This window comes from Trachurus trachurus, assembly GCF_905171665.1.
Source record: "Trachurus trachurus genome assembly, chromosome: 11".
Classification (NCBI taxonomy): Eukaryota; Metazoa; Chordata; class Actinopteri; order Carangiformes; family Carangidae; genus Trachurus; species Trachurus trachurus.
In genome coordinates this window covers 5,498,114-5,519,176 of record NC_139904.1, presented here as the reverse complement: position 1 = coordinate 5,519,176, position 21,063 = coordinate 5,498,114, and the positions used below count along the sequence as shown (strand labels likewise).

The 21,063-nt window shown below is 39.5% G+C and overlaps 1 protein-coding gene across 1 annotated transcript; it reads right to left on the bottom strand.

Moving 5' to 3' along the window:
* Window positions 1-6,287: 6,287 nt before the first annotated feature.
* LOC310994190 (myelin-associated glycoprotein) lies at window positions 6,288-20,613 on the bottom strand. Its single transcript, XM_083982786.1, has 12 exons — window positions 20,508-20,613; window positions 20,189-20,245; window positions 19,396-19,604; window positions 18,877-19,030; window positions 15,997-16,154; window positions 14,912-15,065; window positions 10,547-10,683; window positions 10,305-10,443; window positions 8,040-8,142; window positions 7,867-7,885; window positions 6,567-6,644; window positions 6,288-6,468 (listed from the first exon to the last, which is right to left on the bottom strand). Exons 2-12 carry the CDS (start codon window positions 20,235-20,237, stop codon window positions 6,397-6,399), a joined length of 1,272 nt encoding a protein of 423 aa, XP_083838912.1. The 5' UTR covers window positions 20,238-20,245; window positions 20,508-20,613; the 3' UTR covers window positions 6,288-6,396.
* Window positions 20,614-21,063: the final 450 nt, after the last annotated feature.

Here is a 21,063-nt window from a genome sequence, read left to right as displayed (position 1 = left end):
GGACAAATGAGAATATGCACCGGCTTAAGAGGTTAAATAGTGAGTCTCCACACCAGATAGTTGGACCAGTCCCAGCCTGGTCAGCTGCGTACATGAACTGATGAAGCCTCTTGGATGAGAGGTGAAACGTCTTCCTAGACAAATAACTAAGTCCAGTTGCTTTCGATTTAACCTCCTTTGAAAAAAAAAAAAAAAAAAAAAAATAGAAGACACACATTAAAACAGATGGATGTGGACCCGCTACGGGAAGCAGCTGGATGAACCTCAATGTTTCTACATAAAAACACTCCGGGGGTAAAGTCGTTAAAGCTGCAGAGAGAGTTTCTAAACATTTGTCGAGTTAAGTCAGTGTTGACTTTTCAATATTTAAACCAGCTAGTTATGAAAGTAGCATCATATGTTGTATGACACAAGAATCAATAAACACAAGCATGTGGTTTAAATAGGCTATGGCATGCCCTTGATTAGAAGATAAAAGTTGCTTTCCAGGTCCTGGAGAGGAAAGAAATGAAAGTTTGATGCAGAATCACACTCCTGTTGATGCTAACGTAAGCATCGTTAGCAATAACAAACATTTTGCACAAGCTCCTTTAAAGGGACAACGAGGGGTTTCTATTTGGTTATAAAAAAGTCTCACGTTAATGTGGATGAATCTACGCTACCCACACTTGTTAATGGCTCCATTTTCGATAAATATATTGTTTTGTCTCTATCGTTATTTTGTTATTATTAGTGGTGGCGGAAATGCTGGGCGAGCCGACCAGCGTTTCTTTACTTTCGGTTTCGTGGCGAGTCATGAAAAAAATGCAGCCGAATCGCCGTTTATGGTCGGAACTACGACGGTATGTGATCGTCTTCGAACCTCTGACTTTAATTCTTGATGAATGAAAACATGAGTCTGTCTGATAAATGTAGTGTGAAAACGCTTCGCTTTTCCAAAACTCCTTGTTGTTGTCCCTTTAACTACGACCATTACCTTCATTTCCTTGATTTCCCCCTCTGCACAGCCAGGACGGGGTTAATTGTGTTGCAGGAAAAAGTCATGAAATGTGTTGACAGTGAAGATTTTCTAGGGTTCACATACTGTAAACACGAAGATGATGAAGACCATTCTCCGGCCTGTTTACTGTTGCAGCTGGTGTGTCGTGTGTTGTTGCATGAACGGAAAGTTTTTTTTTTGGCGGCAGCAGGTTCAACTCCTGCTTCAGTAAGTCCTTACTCACTGTTGTTTATGTGTCTTAAGAATGAAAGTGTCAGCCGAAAAACTGTAAGTAGTAAGTTCAGCGGAGCGTCATTACTTTACTCATTTTGGCCCGAGTCAAAGCTGCAGCGTCAGGACTCAGAAAAAAAAAGGAAAAGAAAAAAAAAAAACTGGATCTGACGTTTCAGCATTTCCAAGAAGCAACGAGTTTCCTGCTTCTTATGAACTCAAATGTTCGATTTCGTCCAACCCCTCCCTCCCCCCTAGGGACACAGAGGACTCTACTCATCTCTATCTTTATTTATTTTGCTTAGTTTTTTTTTTTTTTTGCATGCATGCATGTGCAATGTGCATGTGTTCTGGTCATTATCATCATCGTCATCGTCCACACTCATCACTAGAACATCAAACCGACTGGAAGTTGCCAGTGAAAGTGCTGAATGGAAACACAGAGAGAGAGAGAGAGAGAGACGTCATAACGGCTGCAGAGCTGACTCGCTTGTCCTCCTTTTGTCACCAGAGAGATAATGCCATATGGGGTAATGGAGAGGCTGCGTGTGTGTTTAAGAGTGTGCGTGCATGTGTGCGTGTGTGTGTTTTCGGAGGGTTTTTTGGGGGGTGGGCTTATTCTCAATAGCGGTTTTCACAGTCAGGCCCAGTTATTTCATCATTTCCCCACCACCCACGTCCCGGATATCTCCTCTACCTTTTATCTCCCTCCCTCCCTTTCTCTCTGCCTCCTCCCTCTCTCTCTCTGCGTCTCTCTTTCCTGACCTCTCTTGAATGGAGGAATGTGAGGAATGCAGCAGCGAATGAATGAGTGGGAGAGGCTTCATGCAAATGACTGACGGATGCAGGGTTTCTCTCGCTGACTGTGGCGTGTGACCACACAGAAAGATCATATTTCTTTTTTTCTTTCTTTCATGTGTGCACGCTCAGAAAACAAATAAACACAAACAAATATGTCAAGAATTCAAGTGATGGAAGAAAAAAAGAAGAAGAAAAAAAGCTGAGATCTGTTGCTCAAACTGAGAGTTCAGGTTCAGGTTGGTTTGACTTTTAATCTGTCGATTCAGATCAGTGAAGGAACAGGAACAACTTTCTGTGTGAAACCTTTGGTACAACCACATGAGATTAAAATCTCTTAAACACTGAAAGCGTCAAAGTGAAAAGTTGAATCTGAGACGATCAATGAAAACAGAAGAAAAAAAGGAAAAAAAAAACATTAATGAACATTTCTTTGAGCTTCAGACTTTTATTTCAGTGAAACTTTCTGTAAAGTTCAAAAAGAAAAGGCTCGAACCAGCTTTTGTAGTTGTTGTGTTTGTTTCTAATTGTGTGTTTGTCTCTGGTTGTTGATTTTCAACTTTCTCCTGTTTTTGTTGTTTATTTGTTTGTTTGTCTTTTGTTGTTTATCTCTGGTTGTTTGTTTGTCTCTGCTGGTTGTTTATTTGTGTCCTTTTTGTAGTTTGCTTCTGTTTGTTTGTTTGTTTGTCTTTTGTTGTTTGTCACTACTGCGAGTTATCGCTGTTTGGATATTTACCTTCTTTTTTTTTTTTCTTAAAGCCCCAGTATGTAACTTATTTGGCTTTTTATTATCAAAAATCAAATATGTCTTTCATAAATACTTATTTCACTGAAGTGGAATCACAGCCGCATACAAATGAAAGCTTTCTTGTACCTTAGTATGAGTTGTTACAAGTCGTTATAAATATACAAGTGGGTGGGGCGGTGCGTGGCGCAGTGGTTAAAGCGGTCGCCCCATGTAGAGGCTGCAGTCCTCGACGCAGGCGTCCCCGGTTCGATTCCCGCGTCGGGCAGACCTTTCCTGCATGTCATTCCCCCTCTCTCTGCCTCCCCCTTCCTGTCTATCTCAACTATGTGCTATCAAATAAAAAGGCAAAAAAGCCTAAAAAAAAAAAAAAAAAAAAAAAAAAAAAATATACAAGTGGGCGGCGCACCGAACCGAGGCGGCCATGTTGCATCGCCATTTTTTATGTTGAGTGGCAGCGTGACCGTAGGTAACCACGGAAACTCAGCGGAGCTGTGGGCTCGGCCTGTTAAAACTGTCACCACTGTGTAGTGTGAGGAAGGACGGAGGCACTGGTGTTGCATTCAGGTGCCGTCAGGCGGATGTCATTTTACTCGACGAGCGAAAGACGGTAAAACGTGGATCAGGTAAACAATACGGCATCACCATGACAACATATTGTCACACCTGTATTGTTTTGCCTCGTGCTGGCGGACCACTTGTTTACATAGACGCTTGTTTATCCTGTTACATGCAGCGTCTGTTGTCTGTCTGACGTCTGCCCGATTTCATGTGAATGCATACGTATGCATGAATACGTTCCGATATGCAACCGCACCGCTAGATGGGGGGAATTCCTACACATTATACCTTTAAATCTCTAGTCACTTATTTGGTCTTGTTTCTCTCTCATGTTTTGTTTCTGTCTGTTTGTGTCTTCTTTCTGTTTTATTTGTGTCTCATTAGTTGTTTATCTCGTGTTGTTTATTTGTAGCTGGCTAATTGTTTGTCTCCGGTTGTTTGTTTCATCTCTATCTACCAGTGGATTTCTTCTTTCTTTCATAAACTCATCATCATACCATCTCAGATGAACTGTGTGATATCGTGCAGTGTAATATAAACATGATGTCGTGCAGTGTAATAAAAACATGATGCCGTGCAGTGTGATCAATAACAAACACTGTTATTTAAAATACTCACACAGCTCAGATTCCTCCGCTGATTAAACCCTTTATATATAAAAAAAGACACATAAAAGAGAGATTTTGGCATTTTGCCCTCAGTCTATTTTTAGGGATCAAACACTTTTTTTTTCACTGCCTGGTCAGTTTCCAACCCACAGACTAAACAATTTAACACATTAGGCGCATTAGGCAGGAATGTGGCGCAGCAGCCAGACAACAGCCACATCTCCCTATAGACAAGAAGCGAGGCGTGAAATCAAAGGCCCGAGCTGAAGGAACATGCGTGTCAGTGCCTCGGTGTCAGTGCTGAGGAATTTTTTGGAGGATCTGGGGAGTTTGGTTTTCTGTCTCCGAGACGAATCTGATCTCATTCTGGGTTCTGTTTCTGGAGGTTTACATCATTACAAATGGAGAATTATTATGTTATGCAGGTGACATATTTTCCGACTGAAGCTTAAGTAAGTTGTAGCCCAGTGTGGGTCTCTTTACAGCTTTACTTCAGTTCATAAATCTGGATCGCAAGTCATCTGTTCCCCTCTGTTCCCTCTTCGCTGAAGGAATTTAAAACCCTGGAGTCACATTTGAATATAAAAAGAAAATGTTGCCCCAGATGTTCAGAGCAACATGTGGCAGGTGATGCTGCGGCTAGGAATGACATGCATGTACTACAGCACTACACTGTTTCCCAAATTATGTTGTGGTTGCATCCAAAATTAGCAACATGTCATTTATAGAAAATGTGATCGAGCTACTCAAAACCTATTTACTGTTATTGGGAGTTAGTTGCATATAAATATAATTTTCCAAAAGCACATCTGATGTCTGACTGTTGCCTTGAAAACCAACAGATCTATGCCTGCAGAACTGGTGCCAAGGAATGTTTGAATTGACTTTCTGCAAATAGAAATGATATCTTTTCTTTGTGCACTTTTGCAAATTAGGTCAGGAACCACAAAAAAGTTCAGTGATCCAATAAAACCTCTGCTGATTGGTTGACACCATTGTGACGGTGGCGTCATTGTTGCTTTCAGCATCAGCAGCAGTAAATCCCCCCGCAGTGTGTCACAGATTAAAGGACTCAGAGGCCTCAACTTTCTTTTGTTGGTTTTTTTTTTATTTCAGAGGAAATTAGCGCTGCAGACGCTAACAGCAACACGCTGTGCGTCATGCACACACGCGCACGCGGTCATCGAGGAAACTGGAGAGGAAGTAAGTGACAGTTAGATCCAGAACAACTGTCCAACTGTGATGATGAGCAAAGGTTAAGTTATGTAATGTTAATGCTCCATACAGTATAAATGTAGATGTTTATATTAAAGCTCCATACAGAAAGGTAGATGTTTGTGTTAAAGCTCCATACAGTATAAAGGTAGATGTTTGTGTTAAAGCTCCATACAGTATAAAGGTAGATGTTTGTATTAAAGCTCCATACAGTATAAAGGTAGATGTTTATATTAAAGCTCCATACAGGATAAAGGTAGATGTTTGTGTTAAAGCTCCATACAGTATAAAGGTAGATGTCCATGTGTAGTGTGATTATAAAGCAGCTCTAGGTTCTATATTAATACAGTGAAAGTATCAAAGCTTCAGTCCACAGAGAAATGCACACAGCCTGTATTCAGAAACTGAGCCTTAAAACCATGAACATCAGTTGTGAACCCTGTTCACATTTAGCATCGAACACAGGCTATTTTAGAAGGAAGAAATCTCCACATCTAACGTTAATTGACTCCAAACTTATCCATGACTGCTGCTATGATAAACTACTAGCGTTGTTAACTTTTTTCTTTTTTTTGCGTTAACATTATTGTAGCTCATCCTCACACATCCACTGTTAGGCCAAAGTAACACAAATATACTCATTTTAAAATACTTACAGTTTATCTGTAGCTTTGCCACGGGCAGTTGGTATCGATCCAGCCTGAGAAAGTCCAGTCCAGCGGTGCATGGACCCTTGTAGCTGAAGTAGTCAGACTTTGCCGACTGAAGCTGGGGCAAATAAAATTAACCCATGTCTCTTCGGCTGGGGGCAATATGATGGAGCGTGAGGGTCTGTCTCCAGCAGAGCAGCTTTCCGGTTGTGATAGCGCTCCGGCGAGTAAATAACGGATCTTCAAAGGTAGCTGTGGTGGTGGGTGGAGACAGCATTGTTCAAATGAACTGGCCGGTTACATCACAGAATTACCCAGTGAGAAGTTGAAGAGTGAGAACTAAAACTACTCTTCTTATGGATCAACACAAAAAAAACAGGAGAAGATATGAATATGGAGCTGAACATCTTTAATAGTTTCGTACTCTTGATGAATTATAAATCAATCACATTGATTCAGAATTAAGAAGCTGATCTTTAGTTTCAACATCAAACATATTGTGGTGGTGAATAACAAAACAGACTGACAGAGCTTCAAACCAGCAGATAAAGAGCACAGAGGAGAAGCCATTTAACATGCAGTATATAATATATTAAACCACTGTAATGTTTATTCATTCATTGAGGCACGGTTCATGTAGTGTGAATCTTCAGTGGCCTTCTTCGTTTTCTGCTGTTGAAACTTGTAGAGATAAAAGACAAATAACAAAAATATTCATTCAAACTACAAACCCAGACAAAAAAAAAAGGAACAGATGAATATGATTAATTCTCAGATACCTGGATTTGTTCGTACTCAGACTTGACGCTGACTTTCCTCAGGTCAGTGTAGGCGTTTTCTGCCTTCAGCTCCAACTCCTGAGAAAATGAGAAGGAAATGAAATGTGATTATTAATCCTGCAGTTAAAAGGCAGTGAGCTGGAACTGAGCAACAAATACAACCTGGAGTGTGAAATAAAACAGTGTCTACAACAAAATCATTGAAGCTTTAAAGGGATAGTTCAACATTTTGGCAAATTGGCCCATTGCCATAATCCCTATAGTCATAGCAGTAGGTTCGTTACCTTCAATTGTCGGTGCAAGCTATTTGTAGAACGGCGGAGCAGAGCCGTGAGCTGCTCAGAGCTACGCTACGGAGGCTAATGGGATTTCTTGGTTTCCCTCATCAAACTCATCAAATACACAATCCAACAACTCCACAACGCTCTGGTGGACAAGTTGTGACCTGCACATTCACCACGCTATGAGATAATAACAGAACGTTACCACACAGAGTTGGTTTTGAGGTAAATTCAGAGACTGCTTGATGAAAAACTGTCCCTGAAGGCAACGCGCATCAGCGGTTTTGCATGAATTTACCTCTAAAACAACTCTGTCTGGTAACGTTCTGTTATTATCTCATAGCGTGGTGAATGTGCAGGTCACAACTTGTCCACAAGAGTGTTTTGGAGTTGTTGGATTGTGTATTTGATGAGTTTGATGAGGGAAACCAAGAAATCCCATTAGCCTCCGTAGCGTAGCTCAGCAGCTCACGGCTCTGCTCCGCCGATCTAAAAACAGCTTGCACCGACAATTAAAGGTAACAAACCTACTGCTATGACTATAGGGATTATGGCAATGGGCCAATTTGCCAAAATGTTGAACTTTCCCTTTAAGGTGAATCTAAGTGTTATAATGGAGCTGGATTATTCTGTCACAGATATAATTTTCTAATCATCAAAACTAACTGGAAATAAGACTCCCCATTATGAGGACAACTGGCTCCAACCATCAGTTTTTAAAACGCTGCCAATTTCTCCTCCTAAGACAGATCAAGATTGTTTATCTAGCGAACGCAGCAGAGGAGAGACGACTCTCTCTAAAAGGCAAAATGACGTATCACTCGTCCATTAGTCATCCAGATTTCCTGCTGAAATGAAGCGCTGAAGACACGGCGAACGTCGGCGAGACGATTGCTCTGACTGGACGGTGACGTGTCGAGGACGTCAGAGGCGACTTATCAGATCGAGTGTGTTAACGTCTGGTGTCTGTCACTTTCTCTGTTTGAACAGAAGAGAAAGAAAGAAAAAATTCCTCTCACCTTCAGCCGCCTGGAAAGACTTGACAGCAGAAAAAAAAAAAGAAAAGAGGAGAAGGATTAGACAAAACCCACAGGAAGGAACTGGTGAGGCTTTTCAAGAACAAGAAGTTGAGGAAGAAAAAACTGCACCGTCATGATTCAGAAAAACGTATTTATTTATTTATTTTTTTTACCTTTTATACTTGTACAGGTCGACAGCGACGGTCAGGACGAAGAGGAGGAACACCGCTCCACACAGAACGTAGGGAATCAACACCGAGTTTTCAATCCTCAAGCCTGAAACACAATAAAAACACACAACAGGTCAAAGTTAATCCCCCCAAAGAAGAACACAACACAGTGACAGTTATTACACAATCACTTTACACAACCACTTTTCTTACAATTTGACATGTTTGCATTTTTCCGCCCAAAGTGACAAATGGCGTTTGAAGAGCTTTTTTCCTTTGTGCGTAGTTTTGTCTTCATGATGCTCTCTGGTTGGTTGTTTCTGACGTTTGTATGACGGTGTGTGTGTGCGCGTGTGTGTGTGAGGCTGCTGGGTGTGAACACGACCCCCAGGCCAGAGGGTGTTTTAAGTTTGTGTCTCAGATAAATATTCTGAAATTTATAAGTGTTTTTCAGCCAGCTGCTTCTCATAGCGTCATAACCCCCCCTCAGTGTTGCTGTTCACTTCTTTATCCAGCTTTGTGTCACATTTTTATATTAAAATTTGAGACAATTAAAAGGCTTGTACATCCTCCTACAAACAATCACAATTAGGTGTTGGACCACAATGAGGAGTGAAGTGCTCAAATTATGTATAAAGTAAATAATAATATGCTTCCAGACGGTGTCCAGAGGATGTTTCTACGGTGGCCCTGAGGGGTCAGGACGCTGCAAACTCCACAACACAACACATTAAGAAAAACGCGCAGAAAACGTTTTCTGTTGTGTTTTGACATTTGCGGCGCGTTTTTCTTAATGTGTTGTGTTGTGATATTTGCAGCGCGTTTTTCTTAATGTGTTGTGTTGTGTTTTGGAGTTTGCAGCGTCCTGACCCCTCAGGGCCACCGTATGTTTCAGACTCGAACCAGTAGATATGAACTAAGAGGGACTTACAGTATGTGTATACAATAGCAAAGGTACGAACAAATGTGAAACAAAGATGTATTAATCAATTAAAGGAGTCAATCAATGGAATAATCTAGAATTAGAAATCAAACTGTGTAACACACTTAACAGATTCAGAAACTTATTTAAAAATATTATTCTTAATAAATATAAAACTGAATTATAAATACCAGTGTGCTCATAAATTGAGTGGATGGAAGATGTTAATTTAAGAAGGGTATAGGCAAAATAAGCTGATGCTTCAGCCTATACACCTTTTCGGTCAAAGTGCATTTGTTGTGTTTTTGTTTTGTTTTGTTTTGTATCTATACTTTTATATTTGTCTATTGTACTTGTTTTTATAAGACCGAAATAAACACACTAAACTAAAACTAAACGTGACATCTGATGGCCCGAAACGTCGCATGTGGTAAATATCCAGGAGCTTATTCTAGTGTGTGGACTCTATATTTTTCTTTTTTTATATTAAAATTTGTACATTTTGATCAATGAAATGTGTCTTTTGACTGGATGGAAGATTTCAGTCATGTGACGCCTGGATATTAAGCTCAGAGAAACAAGCTGAGCATCAAACAGCATCAAAGAAACTCAGATTTTTAACGTAAAAGTGCTTAAATCTGTGTTTTTTAGAGCGGAGGATAAATCACACTGAATGCAGTGACGACAACAGCGGTGACCATAACGGAGTGAGCACTTCAGTCACGTCGCCCCACTCTGTTGCCTCATCATAAACAGGACAGAGTCTAGAGACACAAAGTCTGTTGCGCAACGCCCTGTCGAGTCTTGACTCCGTATCTACTGTGTTTTTTTTCTCTTAACAGTTGCACAATTCAGAGACGGATCACGTAGAGAAGCTGCAGATTTAAAGGTCTGATTGTAGCTATAAAAACCATCTCAGTGTAGTTGTCTATCTCCTCTCTCAGCTTCTCTCTGGAGCTCTCGTAACAACAAGTTGGTGTCAGCCAATCAGAGAAGAGGAGGCCCTGAGACTCTCTTCTGATTGGCTGGCTGTTTTCTGACCGATCCAATAAAAATAGAGTAGATCTCAGAATAAAACACTCAGAGAAACCAAATTCTGCAAATTGATGGAGGTGGTGAGGAGGCGGGGCTTAGTGTTACTGCTTTGTTGTGTGCATGTGCACTGAGGCTTTGATACTTTCACAGTATTAATATAGAACCTAGAGCTGCTTTATAATCACACTACACATGGACATCTACATAAATACTGTATGGAGCTTTAACACAAACATCTACCTTTATACTGTATGGAGCTTTAACACAAACATCTACCTTTATACATGTACTATATGAAGGTTTAAGTTTACCTTTGGTGGGGCTGACCTCCAGAGCCACCGATCTGGATCTCTGATAGCCCCTCAATGATTGAGCTTCACACAGATACGTCCCACTGTCCTCCAGCTTCATTTGCAGCACCAGAGTCTCTCCCTCTGCCACTGTATGGAGCTATGATGAAGATTTTTTTTATAAAAAAAAAAGCAAAGTCAAGCGAAATCAGTGAGACACTGTAAACAATAAGTAACTTGACAAATAAACGATGGTCTCTCACCGCCATGCGGTTGTCTCTGTACCAGCTGTAGCGGCTCACAGGAGGGTTGGCGTCACTCAAACATGTGAATGTCACCGTAGTTCCCTCAGAAACAGGACCAGACGGACTGAGCTCGGCCACGGTGAATCTGGGAGCATCTGCAGGAGCAGAGATGGACAGAACCCCAGTACTTGAGTAAGAGTATATACTACTGGTCAAAATTTACTCCGTTACAAGTAAAAGTAGCTCAGTCGACATGTTACTCCAGTAAGAGTAAAAAAGTACTTGCTTTTAAAGGTACTTATGTATCCAAAAGTACATGCTTTTAAATTTACTTTAAGTAAAAGTAAGAGTAAGAGTAAATTTCTTATTTTTCACATCAATGAATTACTATAACTTTTTCTAAATGAATTTAAGGACCTTTTAACTCTTGTTTCTGAGAATTAACTCTTTGAAACCACCTGATGTGCTGCTTTTAGGGGTTAGGGTTTCCTTCTCTGACAAACACAGCTTGTGTTCAATAGTATTTTGGGGGAAAAAAAGAAAAAAAAGAGCAGACCTGAAAGTAACGAGTACTTTTCAGCCTTCCTAGAAATTAACTCGAGTAAAAGTAAAAATATTTGTCTTGGAAATGTATTCAAGTAAGAGTAATAAGTACCAAAGAAATCTAATACTCAAGTAAATTACAAATCTTCTGGATATGTACCTAAGTACAGTACTCAAGTAAATTTACTCCGTTAGTGTCCACCACTGTGCAGGAGGAGCCACAGAAACATCAGACAGGACAACTGGATCCAATTCAATTCAATTCAGTTCAATTCAATTCAATATACTTTAATTGTCCCCATAGGGAAATTCGTCGTGGACTTCACTGAAGGTCCGCAGTTTAAAAATAAAACAATCAAACAAACTAACTATAAAAGTCCACCACCAGGTTCTGATTTGCACCAAGGAGTGACAGTTCATGAGGAGAAACATTTTTTTCTCTGGTGCATGCTGGTATTAATGAAGGTCTGCACTCTTTATTCTAGGTAATTATGTTGTTTATGAAAAGCCGGAGTCAGTTTATCACCTGTTACAGGTCACGAACCATAAATTACCAGTTGTGACTTTCAGAATCATTTAAAAACCTGTGCTGCAAAATCATTTCTACACAGGTGTGACTTACACACACACACACACAGCCGGTGTTGTGCCTGTGGCTGAACGCTTCACTTCAACACCAAGTTGAGACAAGTTCAGCTCCTCAAACTCTGACAGGGAAAAGAAAATACGTCCAACTCTGCAAAAAAAGACACAAAACAAAAAATCCCCCCCTGAGGCCTCGTCACTCTGAGCGGCCGTGTTCAAACATGTCGGACTATATTTTCTTCTGTCTGTGTCATACCATGTTCAACACACTCATCAACTTAATAGACAATAAATCAACCTAATAGACAATAAGTCACAGTCAGAGCGAAGACAGGAAGGTAGGGCGAAAGGAAGGAGAGGGAGGAACTTGTCAAATATGTCATTAATGTGTGAATTAGTGACTGATCATCATCAGTCATCAGTATCTTCAGTTTGTTATTGGACATGAATGAAAAGAAAAAAGTACATAAATGTCTCTTGTTACATGTGTTTTGAGAGGATGTGTTTACTTTAAGAATATATTTAAAAAGTTGCAATTCTACCACAACAAAGTTTCACTAATGCACAACTGCAACGCATCATTATTGTTATTATTAATCTGTTATATAACACAACATTTCTTTGACTGTTTCCCACTCACTCTAATCTAATAATTGAATATGGTCTGAATGAAACAACAGGTGATTTTCCCATCTCAGGGTTTAATTAACTTAATTAGCAATTTGCAGGAAAGTGATGATGATTAGAGATTATATAGTATATTGAATAAGATTAAAGCATCTACAAAGAACTCTCATTTTGTGTTGATTTTGGCGACCCCTGTGGACAAAACCGGTAGTGTTTTGCTAGAATGAAGACTGCCTTTCCCATGAGCTCTAGTGCGTACAGTATTGTCGTAAAAGACGCTTATCTGGCTTGTGCGTGCAGCGAGTGCTGTAGATTGTTTCGTCCGGTGGAACGACCTCACCACTGCCTCCCTAAGGTAAAGAGTTACACTATTACAGTAAGAAATAGCTTATCTTCACACCCATGGCCTCATTTGTTGCCGTGCTGACTTTTGCATATCCAGATAAAAGTTCTTTGTAGTTGCTTTAATATAATTATGTTATCTGTGGCAGGATGTTTTTGATTCTTTGATATTTCAATAAACATCTTACAACATCTCAAAGTTCAAATCAACAAATTAAGTCAGATTATGTACTCACAACAACGTTATCTCAAGGCTCTTTACGAAAATATATTAATGTAGCCTATAATTATATGTTATTAGATGATGGAAAACATTTATGTGTTTTCTGTTGTACCAGCTGGTCCTAGTGGAGCTTCTTTAACCTTCTTCTTGTGTTAGGGTCGCCACTGACAAGTTTTAATGCATAAAAGTACCACATACATTTGTTTATTGGTATTTGACTTTGTCAGGAACGTCTATTAAAACAAAATAAAACTTAAAATTATGACATTTGTGTTGTTAGGGTCTGTTTTGACACGGTTATAACGATAAGAACAATAATCATAAGTGCAAAACCAACTTTTTCATGGATAAGGAAGCCTAACAACATAACCAAGAGATGAGAAACAAATGGGTTGATAAATAATTGCTTTTACAGCTGATATAAGACACGGGTCAAAACCGACCCTAACACAAGAGATGGCAGCAGAAAGCAAACCCAAGACGAAGGTTCAACGACCTTATCCATCGTACACTGTGACTTCCTGTCTTTAAAGGGCCACAGGATGTATTTGTGGTTGTGATGGGATGTTTAATGGGAAAAAAAGCAAAAACAAAACTATGACTGTGACACAGTTTTGTTTTCCCTCTTTTCTGGTGAAATGGCTTGTGAAATTTGGGGCATTTTTTGGCCTAATTATTTAAAGGAAACCTCCAGATAAGTTTAGAGGGAAAGTCACAGAGTTTTTAAACGACTCATTAAACAGCTGGAACGTGTCCCAGCCACACACACACACACACACACACACACACACACACACACACACACACACACACACACACACACACACACACACACACACACACACACACACACACACACACACACACACTGGTTTACTGTAAGAGCCTGTGTGTCGTGTTTTTAAGGGTCATTGTGTCTTAATCTGTGTAGTAACACATGTGTAAGTGCAACGTAAAAATACTATACATATTTAATCCATCATAGTTGTTGTTAAGCCTCTACAGGTTGGGAAACACTGGTCTGAACACTGTTAAGCAAATAATTTATAAACCTCATATTCTATGCCATTATAAAGTTCCCTCTCTCTCTCATACTTGAATTTCACCCCAATAGTGACATGCAAAAGTTTTAGCACCCCAGGTCAACATTTCTGAAAATGTGAACAGTTCAGCAGGTGGGAGAAGATGAAATGATCTCCAAAAGGCATAAAGTTAAACATGAAACACTCTTTTGCAAAATTTTAAGCAATATCAATGTATTATTTTTGTTTTAGAATAAAAATGGGAAACAAGCATATTCACAATTTACACGCTGTGATAGTTTCCTGTCCTTTTGAAAATGTAAAAGATGAAAATAAATACATACTATATTGTTGAAGATGCAAAGGGAACGTGTTATCTGCAACTTCATGCCTTTTGGAGATCATTTCATCTTCACATTAACAGACATTTTGACCCGGGTGCCCAAACCTTTTAGCCTGACGAGCCAGACTATATCACTAAAATGTATAGTCTGGAAACGACCGGTAGACCTCGGCTCAATCCAGGGGGCGGGATGAAGGCTGTCTTTCAAACTGCCTCTGCACGCAATAGGGTAGCGCTAGCTAGCGCTACGACCAATCAGAGCAAAGAGCAGGATGACGTTAGCCTGACAAGCCAATTAAAATGTATGTCGTCATCACGTTAAGCCCGCCCAACGACTCTCTAAACAGATAGAGCGCTGTGATTGGTGAACACAATCGGTGTTCGAGACTCAAAAAGTTCCTATGGCTCGTTTCTAGACCCACCTACGGAGCAAATATTTTTGCTGCCGCTAGGGTGCGTCTAGATTTCTAGGCTACAAACCTTTGATATTGCTTAAAATTTTAACAGAGTGTTTCATGTTTAACTTTATGCCTTTTGGAGATCATTTCATCTTCAAAGGTTAACAGACATTTTGACCCGGGTGCCCAAACCTTTGCATGATGCCACTGTTTCATTGCAGTTATCCTGTGCGCCACTAGAGGCCACTGTGGCGCTGTGAGACTGGTCTGTTGTTGTGGTGAAGGAGAAAACAGACTCACACAGGACGTTGAGTCTCTGGGACGCTGCGGACGTCACGGCGACGCCCCCTGCTGACAGCGGGTAGGACGCAGAGCAGCTGAGGCTCAGGTTGTGGTGGTCGGCCGAGGCCATGAAGGTCAACGTGGAGGTCATCGTCATCTGTCCAACTGAACTCTGCTCGCACAAAGGAAACAGGAAAACACCTCATTAGTTGTTATATGATTGATATAATTTAGTCGTTGATGGAAGAGGTCTGACAATACTCAACATGTATGTTGATATTAATAATAATAATAGTACATTTTATTTGTAAGCGCTTTTACAAATGCTCAAAGACACTTTACACTTAAAAAAATAATGAAATAGAGTGAAGTCAGAGTGAAATACAGTTAAAAACAGCAATAAAACAGTACAAAACACACAAAAATAATATAAAAAGGTGAGTTTTGAATGTTGGGAAGTGTGTGCAGATACGAATGGGTTTGGGGAGTGAGTTCCAGAGGGATGGGGCAGCGATAGAAAATAATTATACATTTTGTGATTCATTACGCAAATGTACTTGTTATAATATATATATATATATATATATATATATATATATATATATATATATATAGCTTACTACATACTACATATGAGTTTATAACTAGTGGCTTTGCAATAGAATCATATCTTATGTAAATACTCAAAAACTGAAAAATAAACTGTATATGAAATAAATGTATGTATAAATTATGTGTTTTCTATATTTGTTTCATCTTGTAAAAACTAATAGCAGTGATAGATTAATCATATTAAAAAGAAAATATAAATTAGGTATCACTATTTCTCGGTGCCAGGAAATCTATTGTATAAATAAACACACACCCTATGATCTGTTTTTGATTTAGTGCCACATAGGCTGTCCTGCTGTTAAATTAAGCTCAATTATCATTATCAAATATGAAGGCAAATACATGGCTGTTGTTTTATCATTTTGCTCATTTTAAAACTTAAATTTAACATTTGTGCCTTTTTCTTTTAGATAATACTCATTGAAGTCAAGAAGGACGGCCTATGTGTGAATAAATGAATAAATTAGAATAAGTGAGTGATGCTGCGTCACCTGCAGCACTTGTGTCTCCTCCAGTCTGGAGCTGTCCTCGGGCAGCCAGGTGAGGGAGGGGGTCAGGCTGCTGCACGGCGCCGAGGCCGAACACTGCAGCCTCACCTGGTCGCCCTCGGAAAAGTGACTCGCAGAGATGATCACAGGAGGGGGCGCGGCTGCAGAGGAGGAGGAGGAGGAGGAGGAGCAGACCGTGGTTAAAGATGGAGGCGTTTCACTCTCGGTAAACACCACTGACTGTTTGACTGTCACTCAACCCAAAATAACAAATTTAACCCCATGGTAATAAAGATTTTTCAGGACGCAACAACAAAGTTTGAGAATTTTCCCAGAATACATTGGATACACCAGCAAGATGGCTGCACAAGTAAACAAAGAGACACATTAATGTCAGGATCTTTGCATTAGTAGGTGTTTTAAAATGACATCAACTATTTAATGGCACATTTGATCTTGTGTCCATAAATCACAACCCTATTCTTCATGGAATATTATCCAAAAGTCTGTTTCATTTTTTATTTTATTTTACCTTTATTTTACCAGGCAGATTGCTTGAGATAAAAATAAAAAAATCTGTTTTCATTGGTATAAAAATGGAAATTTGCATTTTCAACATTTTCCCCCAATTCATTTATATAAATTGTTAACAGCAGAGGACCCAATATTGAGCCTTGTGGCACCCCCTTGTGGACCGCCAGGGTATCAGAGGAGCAACCATCAACTTTAACACATTGAGCCCTGTCTGATAGATAGTTAGAAAACCAACTAATAGCAGAATCAGATAATCTGTGCAGTAATACTTCATGGTCCACTGTATTAAAGGCCTTAGAAAAATCAATAAAAAGGGAAGCACTGTGTTGTTTGCTATAAAAATACTGTTCACTACTTTGGTAGCTGCATAGAAGGAAGTCACCATTGTTGTTGTTGATCTTCGCTCTGTAGCGAGGTGAAGTCAGCCCCGGCGTCAGGGGGTCAATTAGGGGGGCAGTGCCCCCCCGCCCGTGCCTCCTTGCCCCCCCATTGGCTGTCAGAGGAGCAATGAGTTTTTTTTTCTGCTGAATTTTTTCATAATTTAATATTAATTAAATTATGATAATAACAGTCATAATTTGTTTTGTGTGTCACATTGTATTAATTCATATTCAGTTAACTGAAATCAGTAAAATCTAAAATACAAAAAAATATTTCATTATGATTTAATTCATTATGGCAGATACGTCTCGGCTTGTGTCACGTGACGCGTACGTGCTGCTGCAAGTGACGCGCGGAAGTTTGTTTACATTCACACTGCCGTCTCGGAGCGAGAGGAAACGTGTAGGCTAATTAAAAACTGATATCAATGGATATTAGGAAATTCTTTTCCGACCACCGCCACAAACTAAAACTACCTCTAGGACAGAGCAGCAACCTGAGGCACGAGCGACAGCTGAGCAGGAGAACCACAACAGGTGTGTGGGTGTGCGTGTGCTCGCGTGTGTGTGTGCTTGCGTGTGTGTGTGCGTGTGCTCGCGTGTGTGTGTGTGTGCTCGCGCTGCGTGTGTACATGCTGTAAAAGGCTTTATTCTATAATCATAGAAGGCTGAAAATCTCAGGACATGTCCGCTCCAGTTATTCAGCAGTATACAACTAAAGCATGTGTGGGTCTTATATTAATATCTGACAGTAGCTGCAGCTATCAACATAAAGATGAAGATAGGGCAGAAGTGTGAAGGAGACAGTGAGCTCCATGGTGAAGCAGAGGAATCAGGCCCTTGAAGGCTGGTCCAGGGCGAAAGATTTAAAAACTGAGTTTTGTTTTTGCTCTCCAGCCACAGCTCCCCAGACCATAATACACTCTAGCCATTCTTGCCATTACAATGATAGGAACCCCAGTCAGTAGGCTACTGAATCTGTTTTTTTGTTTGTTTGTTTTTTATCTGAAGCAATGTTGTCTTTTCCCCCTATTTCTCCTCAGAGTACACCAGAATGCCTCATTTTGTGTTATTTATTTTTTTTTTTTCTGGGGGACTGCCCCCAGAACCCCCTATTGCAAGTGGTGTGTGTGTGTACTTGTGAAGGGGGGACGACAACACTCTATTAGATATTACAATATTTTTTTTAAAGTGCGCCCCCCTGAAAAGATGTAATGCCCCCCCTTTGATTTGGTTCTGCAGCCGGGGCTGGGTGAAGTAGAAGCTTTTTGGAAATTTTTGTAATTTGACTTTTTGGATCAAATAACTGATATCATCTATTATACTGTATGTCATGTTTTTGTTATACTTTGTATTATGCGGACCGCAGGAAGAGTATAGGACCTATGTGACAACTAATGGGTTTCCAAATAAAGAACTAAAATTCAGGAATGAGTAAAGGAGACGACCACCATGGCTGCTATTCTCAGGTGCAAATAATATATAATATAATAAAATTTATAATAAATAATAAAAACATTTCTCTTTTCATGTGCTTATAGCTGAGCTCTTTTATCTATTTTTTTTCATTTTACTTTTATTTGCTCTTGCTTTTACTCTGTTTTTAGTGTTTTGTTTGTTTTTATTCTGTTTTATGCTTCTTTTTTTAATGTTTTGTCTTTATGTAAAGCACATTGAGTTGCCTTGGTATGAAATGCGCTATATAAATAAAGATGCCTTGCCTTGCCTTGCCTTGCCTAACATAAAGTGCAAGTGTTGCAAGTATTCAATCACAAACCAAAGTTAAAATTTCAACCTGGTGTTTTGTGACATTTGTGGTTGATTCAGTTAATTAAAAAAAATCAACTTGAGAAAAGGTCATGTGGTCACACAGGTGTTAAGTCAGTTAGATTGATCCTCTTGGAAACATGAACACATGAATCGTTGAGGTGTTTCTGAACAACAGGACGAAGACGAAACCCATTTCTACCTGTCTGAGTGCTGATGTTGACTCCTTTATCAAACGTGTATAAGAGTGCGTTCGGACACTCCAGCCTGAAGAAGTATGTGTCGCTGAATTCCTTTGAGAAGGTGTATAAAACTGTGGTGCAGTTCTTCTTCAACAAGTCTCCGACAACGATTCCCTACGAGAGGGTTAGAGAAAATCAATAGAATCTATTAATAACGATCCTATCTATAATCTATTTAAGTGTCTCTCAACCTGTGGACCAGAGGCCACGTGTGTGGAAGTGGTGGGCCGACAAATCTTTTGCCAGCACAGCTTTGGTGAAAAAAAGTAATAATATACATTTTTAAAAATTAAAACTGAATAATGTTTTTTTTTTAATAATAAAAACAAAATAAAAAGACATGCAGAGAAGAAACACTGAAATTCAAGAAAATGATGCTGTTGTTACTGAAAGCTACCACTAGGTGTCACCAGCTGAAATGCATGCATGCAGTATGTGAAAACAAAACAAGTAGATAAACAAAGACAGTCAGAACCTACTGTTATTTTGTTACTTGTGGGACTTCGTGAATTTATGACAATGGGACCAAACGTACGTCCTCTCCTCCACATCCCACTGTTTGAGCAGTTCAGGATGTTTTCCTCCTGATCGTCAGGGATCTCAAAGCGACACGGGATTGTGATGCATGAGCCGCTGATTCCCACGATGCTCTGAGGCAGCTTCAAGTCCCAGGTTTTACCGAAGACACCTGCACAGGTACAAGATGCAAGATGGACAGAATTTAGGCGTGGCAAGGCCATTTTATTTGAATAGCAAACAGATTAATGTCTAAAGAAACAATTTGTCTCAAAGGGCTTTACATGGCAAAAAAAAAACTCCATGGAAAACCCTTTTAACAGGGAAAAATTGGAGAAACCTCAGGGTGAGCAACAGAGGAGGGATCCCTCACCCAGGTTTTTGTTTTAGTTATTTATGCTTCATAAAACACAACTTCTCTTTGTTATGAGGATTTGCTTTTTCCTCATTTATTGAGCCACAAAGCAAACAATGAATCATTTAACAAGAAAATAACCAGCAGATCAAACCATATTAATATAATCATTAGCTTAGTGATATCTGATGATATTATATATTATAGTATCCATAGGACACATTTTTGTACTTAATATGCCATCAATATTTGAGGAACAGTTACCAGATTGTTAATTTTACTTGCGACAGAGTATTTTCATAGTATAATACATAAGTACTTTTACTTTTCACCACTGTTAATCTGATATCTGTTACTTCCACATCAAGAAACCTGATGAAGTAAGTAGTAAAACCACCAACCTTGCGTCACAATGACGAGCAAAGTGACCAAAGTCAAACCAACACCCATGATCTCAGCTGGATGAAGATGATGCGTCCAAATCCAACATGAAAAATCAAACAAAACAAAAACACAAACAACTGAAGGAGCGGGAAAAAAAATTGCTACTGAGAAAATATTGTTTTTGCTCTGAGGCCAAAAATCACAGCTGATTCAAGTGAGACATCAAAACAAAAACTCTCCCTGAGCAACATCAGTCTGTTCCTCCTCAAACACAACATTAATATAATCAATAGTGATTTTCATCTGTACACATATCCATAAACACCTGTGTCTTACCTGTGAGGTGATGAGCAGCAGCTGCAGACTCCAGATCTCTGCGTGTTCGCTGTGAAAGAGGAATCAATATTTAAAACAGGAAACGCCAGAGCAGGAACGAACTGTGTTTGTGCAACAGCAGAAAGAAATGGTGAAATAAAAGTGTTTGTGGAAAAACCAAACTTTCATAAGTCAAATGATTTTTTTTTTAAGTTTCATAATCTTTAAATTAAACTATTTATTTTAATTACACAATATTGTTGAATATCAACAATTTTAATGACACCATAAGGAACTGTTTTTACTGATATGTACTTACTGTATGGATCCAGAAAAATTAAATAAGTACAGTATATGTTTTAAGCTTGTTTGTAGCGGAAGCTCCGCAAATCGCGCGAGATTTGGACGGACCAGGAAGAGCAGTGCTGGGAGCTTCCGCTACAAACAAACTTAAAACATAGACTTATTTAATTTTTTTCGGAAAAATTTCTCATGTCGGGGCTTCAATACAAGAGGGACATTACAGACGAGCAGTATGGAGGTATTTGGATGTTTTTTGGTGTGTCTTTTTGTTACG